Source organism: Podospora anserina, chromosome 7 (genome assembly GCF_000226545.1).
Source record: "Podospora anserina S mat+ genomic DNA chromosome 7, supercontig 1".
Classification (NCBI taxonomy): domain Eukaryota; kingdom Fungi; phylum Ascomycota; class Sordariomycetes; order Sordariales; family Podosporaceae; genus Podospora; species Podospora anserina.
Genome location: NW_001914854.1, coordinates 2,799,864 through 2,805,863, shown reverse-complemented (window position 1 = coordinate 2,805,863; position 6,000 = coordinate 2,799,864). Strand labels below are relative to the sequence as shown.

At 52.9% G+C, this 6,000-nt stretch overlaps 1 protein-coding gene across 1 annotated transcript, besides 4 other annotated features; it reads right to left on the bottom strand.

Annotated features, from left to right (window-relative positions):
* Positions 1–169: 169 nt before the first annotated feature.
* Positions 170–269, bottom strand: a tRNA (tRNA-His).
* A 343-nt stretch (positions 270–612) lies between these two features.
* On the bottom strand, positions 613–2,454 carry PODANS_7_9790 (uncharacterized protein; the record flags this gene model as incomplete). The annotated part of the gene is made up of 2 exons (XM_001908314.1): positions 613–1,823; positions 1,884–2,454. The coding sequence occupies 2 exons, from the start codon at positions 2,452–2,454 to the stop codon at positions 613–615; spliced, it is 1,782 nt and encodes a 593-aa protein (XP_001908349.1).
* Positions 2,455–3,916: 1,462 nt separating this feature from the next.
* Positions 3,917–3,934: a sequence feature (primer 7D1A).
* A 182-nt stretch (positions 3,935–4,116) lies between these two features.
* Positions 4,117–4,155: an STS (microsatellite 7D1).
* Positions 4,156–4,202: 47 nt separating this feature from the next.
* Positions 4,203–4,220: a sequence feature (primer 7D1B).
* Positions 4,221–6,000: the final 1,780 nt, after the last annotated feature.

Below are 6,000 nucleotides of genomic sequence, written 5' to 3'. Positions count from 1 at the left end.
GGATAATGCGGCAGATGCAGGGCCATGCATGCCTCATTAGATGCTGTGGAGGAAGCAGCTACCCCCGAAGAAAAAGAAAACTCTAGTGCAAGTGTTTTCCAGATTGCTTCAACTCCAAGCCAAAAGAGAAGAAGAGTGGGGAGTAAAAAAGAAGAGAGGGCAAAAGATGTGGGCGACCCCGGAATCGAACCGGGGTTTCTTCGGATCGTATGTGATGTTTCTTTGGAAACAACCACAACGAAGCGTCCTGACCACTAGACTAGTCACCCGGTGAGGTATTATTGATTGATGCTGTGTGGATGCGGAATTACCCCTCATATTGTTAAGGTCGCCGCCACCTTCTTTCAGCCAACCTACCCTCTCCCCCAACACCACCATTTCTAATCCACATCAGTTTTTCCAGCCACAACAGCCTGCAATACCCTGCTTCTCTTTTCTGCGTAATAAAATCATGTGACAAAGAACAAGAAACAGCAACATACCAACAAACGGTAAAAATCTCATTAATAATTACATGTCAACTCACATACCTCCAAAGAGCGTAAGAACTGTATCCTATACCTATCATACCACACCCCCCCTCTTTCCCCCCAACCTCTTTCCCTTCCCCCTTTACTCGCAAAACTTATTACACTTCCCCTTAACATCCACATTCCTATTCACACTCAAACAGTCATTATACTGCGCCCTGCACTTATCCTTCGCCCCATTAAAGCTGTCGCTCCACCCCCCCCAGAAAGTCCTCTTCTCCATCTGCTGAAAGTAACTATCCTGCCTCGGCCTAAACTTATTATTCCTGCACCCCTCGGCATAAACATCCAAGCAGTCCTCGTACTGCTCCTTGCACGCGTCCTGGCAGGCAGTGCTCGGCGTCGAGCGGCTGTACTTCTTGCACTTTCTCGTGTCAGGGTCCGAGTACCGCTTGAAGGGGTAGCTAGGCCAGTCCGAAACCAAGTCGTTGCAGGTCACGACGGGCAGGTCAATCCCGCCGACGGGCTTGCCGGGCTTGTAGCCGTAGTAGTTGTTGGTGGGCTGCTTGCAGATGTTGGTGGGCGCTGGGGTGGGGCAGATGGTGGTGGTCGTCGCGGGCTTGGTGGTGGTGGCAGGCTTGGTGGAGGTGGGAGCGGCGGTAGGGCAAGCGGTGGTGACGGTCACGGTGGTGGCGGGGCTGCCTCCCTTGGGGGGCTTCTTGCCGAAAAAGTCGTGCTTCTTGCCCTTGGGGGTCTTGACGCAGTAATCGTCGACATCGGCGCACCACTGGCCAAAGTTGAAGCACTCAAGAGACTGGGGGAAGCCGGCGTTCTTGAAGCAGGAGGCAACCTGCAAGAGGCAGTTGGTCCAGGCGGCCTTGCAGGACTTGGCGTCGTTCTCCCAGTCGGGAAGGGGGTTGGAGCACCACTTGCCGCACTTGTACTCGCACTTGGGAGGGATGACGGTGGTGGTCACGCAGACGGAGCTGGTGGTGGAGGTGGTGCTCACGGGCGCGGTGGTGGAGGTGGTAGGGGGGAGAGTAGGAAGGGGAGTGCTGGTGCTGGTGGGCTCCTCGACAGTGGTGCTGGTGGTGGGCTCCTCCTCGACAAGGGGGGTGCTGGTGGAGGACTCGGTGCTGACGGTGCTGACGACAGGGAGCTCCGAGCTGCTGGAGACAACGGGGGGCTCATAGCCGCAGGGCTCGAGAGACAGGAGCTCGTCGGCGGCGTAGAGGTTAAGGCGACCAGGGCCACCGCACTTCTCGTCAGGGGCACCGTTGCAGGCCATGTTGCACTCGGAGGCGGGGGCAGAGTAGGTGTCATTGCCAATGACAACACCGCAGTAGCATTCACCTGCGTCATGTTAGTTTCACGAGATTTGCTGACAGAAGCCTCGGATAGATGGATACATACCGCCATACTCAGTACCGGCAAAGGGGAAACCGCCGGCATGGCAAGCCTGCAAGCACTTCTCAGTGGTCATGGTGGCGCCATCGACGGAGTCCTGGCGGTAGGAAAGGGCTCTCCCCTGAGGAGAGTCGTCGGTCCAGCATCCAAGAGGATCATAGTCGGCAATGGTGGTCTGGTCGACGGGGACGAAGGTAGGGTCCTGGTAGATGGAGAATTTGCCGTTGGCACCGCAGATCTGGGTGTCATCACCCTTGCAGGGGAAGCTGCACTCAGACTCCTCGGTGAGGTCACCCTTCACGGTTTGACCGCAGTAGCAGACGCCGTAGTAGACGAGACCGGCATACCTGTAGCCATTGCCCTTGCACTCAGCAACGCACTTCTCGACGGTCATGTCATCAGGAGTTGCCGGGCTGCGGTAGGGGAGGATCTGGGTGCCACTGGCCTCGGAGAAGCACCCCGAGTAGACGAAAGGCTGGAAGGGGTCCAGGCATGGTGGGAGGAAGACCTCGGTGGCGGTGACACGACCAACCAAGGTGACTGCCGCGAGGGCAGCCACGGCCTTGAGGCTGGCCATATTTCAACAAAGTCGAAAAGAACGAATGTATCGACAAGTAAAGAGGCCTTGTCGTAGATTAGTTGATTAGGTATCACTGTCGTGTTCGCGGCTGTGAGGAAGACCCTGAAGAGCAAGAGAAAAAAAAAAGAGAAAGCATCGTGAAGTCGGGGAAGCTGGTCTTATGGAAATACTCCCCCCTCCCCCTCCCCAATCCCGTCGCCGACATGGCATGGGAAGCATCCGCACACTATTGGATCCATGGAAGGTGGGCCAAGCCATCACCGTGGTAGCGCTTCGACACCAAGGGTCAAGGCAGAAGAGACGTGGAAAGCTTGGCTCCAAGAGTGTACCCAATATCCGATTTCCGGGCCTCGTCGATGGTCTGTTTTTGGCAACTTCGGCAAGCCCAAAAGCCCCAAATCAGGTACCCGTAGACGAGCGGCGTGATGGAAGCAAAGCACCCGGGGAGAGAGCCTCATCAACCCATTCTAAGCCGCCACAGCACATGTCTCTGAGACATTGTTCTTGTTCCTAGCGGCGGCACATCGACAGCGGAACAGCAGTCCTTCATCTCTACTCCTAGAACCCAAAATAAACAGTGAAGACGAGAGAGTAAACCAGAGGGAAGGCTGCTCGGGTTCGGACACACACTCCACCGCGGGATGGACAGTCGGTTACATTGTCAATGTGACTCTCTTGACGTGTTGCTCCTTCAGCTCGGGGACCCAAGTGGGTAGGTTTGTAGTCATTCGCAGAGCTTGCTGTTGTCGCACAGAGCGCCTGTGGAGATGAAGAGGTCGTCCCAAAGAAGAAAAGTCGACGTCCTTAAGAACCCTGCCATTGGTCGGCGTACCTGCAGCTCCCGTTCTCCACACCCGCTTTGGCCAGACCCTCTCCAACCCTTGCCAGCTTGGACCCTGAACGCATCGACCCCCCTTTTTTTTTTTCTCTGCATCTCACAGCCTCGATCGATTTGACGGGAGGGAAGGGGGGCAAGCCCTGATGTCAGCGACGGGCATCTCACAGGAGAATTCAAGCACGCAATGGGTATTTCTGTCTCTTCATTCGTCCTTCTGTTCATTGATTTTCCGGGGAAGAAAACAACAGAGAGACGGACCCAAAATCCCGGGTTCTCCTCGATTAAGGCTGCCTGTCAACTGAGAAGCGAAGAAAACCACCCCCTGAAATTGATCAACCGCTACGGCATATCCTCGACGACCCCACCAAATCACGATTCAAGCTCTGTTCGCTCGCTCCCAGCTTCAATGCCGAGCCTTTTTTGATTTATTTTTTCTTTCTTTCAGGCTCTGTTCAGCCTTTCCTTGGCCACTGAGGTGGCCTCCCCGTCAGCTGACAGACATGATCAAATAAACCCTCACATCGAAAGATGTTTGCCCACGAGACGCGCCCATTTTGAAGTTATTGGAAAAGCTCGCGTACAAGTTCTCAGCTGGAAGCTGCACCTAGAGAGTTGGCGTCGTGTTGGGGACTGGAGAGCTATGCTGCACTACGACCTGGTATAAGCCACTCATGTAGAGGGCGTCCTACCCCCAACTGCTGCAATATCTCCTGTCATGCAGACGACGCACCATGCAGACGCCAATTTCCGCTCTTCCCAAGAGAAAAATATTTGTACAACAGAGCCATCAGAAGAGACAACCTACCCAAACTCCGGGTTGGCAACACACACAACACACACACACACACACACACACACACCGTCATCATCACAATCTTTTTTCTCTTTCAGCTTTTAATCTACACAGCAGTGAAGGACCTCCGGATTTATATGAGCTTGTCCACCCTGTTCCTCATCCACAGAAACCCACCGTACAACCCACCGAACGTTCGCAGCACTTCCATACCAGCCAGCACTTCACGGAGTATTATTATAGCGTCTTTCTCTCGGCCTTGACCGGACTATTGATTTCTTAGGGCTGAGGTAGTCGTAACAAGTCACCATCACCATCACCGCTTCTTTTTACGTCCCAACCCATCCATCTGCAGTACACCCCACTCCACACCCATCACCAATCGTGATCTCACACACGGCTGCCCATATCTTCCGATGTGGCTGCGGGGTAGCACGACACCCCATCCCATCACAAAAAAAGGTACCCTGCCCGTGCATACGAGCTAACCACCACCCCTTCCCCAACCTTTTTTCTCCTTCCAGCAAAACGTCCTTCTGGCCGCAATTGGCAGCTTTTCAGGTGAGCAAGGGTCTGAACGCTAGCTTTTTGGCTTGCGCATCAACTTCCGCCGGACAACCGATCGCAGTTGCTTCTTCAGTTTTAAAGACCGTTCGTTTTGTGCTGGGCCACGTGTATGTATCGCTTCCAACAGGCGAAGCCGAGAGGAAGATGATGAACGAGATTTGTTCGAGAAGATATGGCTTCTGGCGCGGGGTTCTCTCGCCACTGGAGGATGTCTACCCCGTAAACAGGGAGCGAAACATTATTTCAGAGCTCATCTTGGCTTCCATCCTTCGTTCTTTCACCTTTGGCAGGAGGTAGGTGGGCTCAACTGAAACACATCACAGCCTCAATTACCAAGGAAGAACAGCCAAAGAAATACCAAGGACAATAGTCAAAAAAGAGGAGAAAATAAAACGTTTCAGCCTAACTTTTCACTGCGCTCTATTTCCCAAGACGTATTTGTTAGGTAAAAGAAAAGATGTCTGTGCAAAAGAGGACGACGACGAGACTGCCATTCTCGGAACTCAATGTGGAGTCTGAAGAGAGAAGGATCAAATAAGTATAAACCAAAAACATCCCGGAATTCAGATACATCCAACACGCCGGAGGGCTGTCAACTTTGCGAAAATTCCCCTAAACGCCGTGCATAAATCCATACTTCCACAGACTCATCGCTGCCACACAACCGCATGCCCGCCCCCCAATCAAAAGTGTGGGTAGCATTTCCTCGTGTTACATATCATGATGCCCTCATCATGCCATGTTCCTCTCACCGAAGGAAGTGGCCCTACGAAAGCCTGCCTGCTACTTTTCCATCCATGGTGCAGTGGGTGTTGAAAAGGTCAATATTGGACCCTTCAACGGCACGGGATCCCACGCCATGTTCAGTCAATTAAGTTCTAGATTGCGTCAAGCCCTATGAGGAAGTGATCGACAACAATCTTCAGCATCCGATGGCGCCAGATCGGGTAGCTCGTTGCGATTCGCGATTGTCAGTCGAGCGGGTGGGTTGTGGTAGCCGCGGCTTGATGATGATCTTCCCCGGTATCTGGAATTGTCGATCACTGACCTCAGTCCGAACTTTCTCACACGAGTGCCGACGTGGTTTTATGCCTACCTACACAACTCATACACAGCAAAACAATACACACATGCCATGCAATTTATATTCATCAACTCAACAGCAAAAATAAAACACAACCTCATCCATTCCTATCATTCTTCCTAACGCAGCAATCACTTTTGTTCATTGCTGCCCCTGCCTCCCTTCGCTATCGAATGGCGAGAAATGCTACTTCTACACACATGCAAATCCGGAGCAAGGAAAAAGGATCAAGGACCGAAAAAATAAAAACCTTTTCTTTCC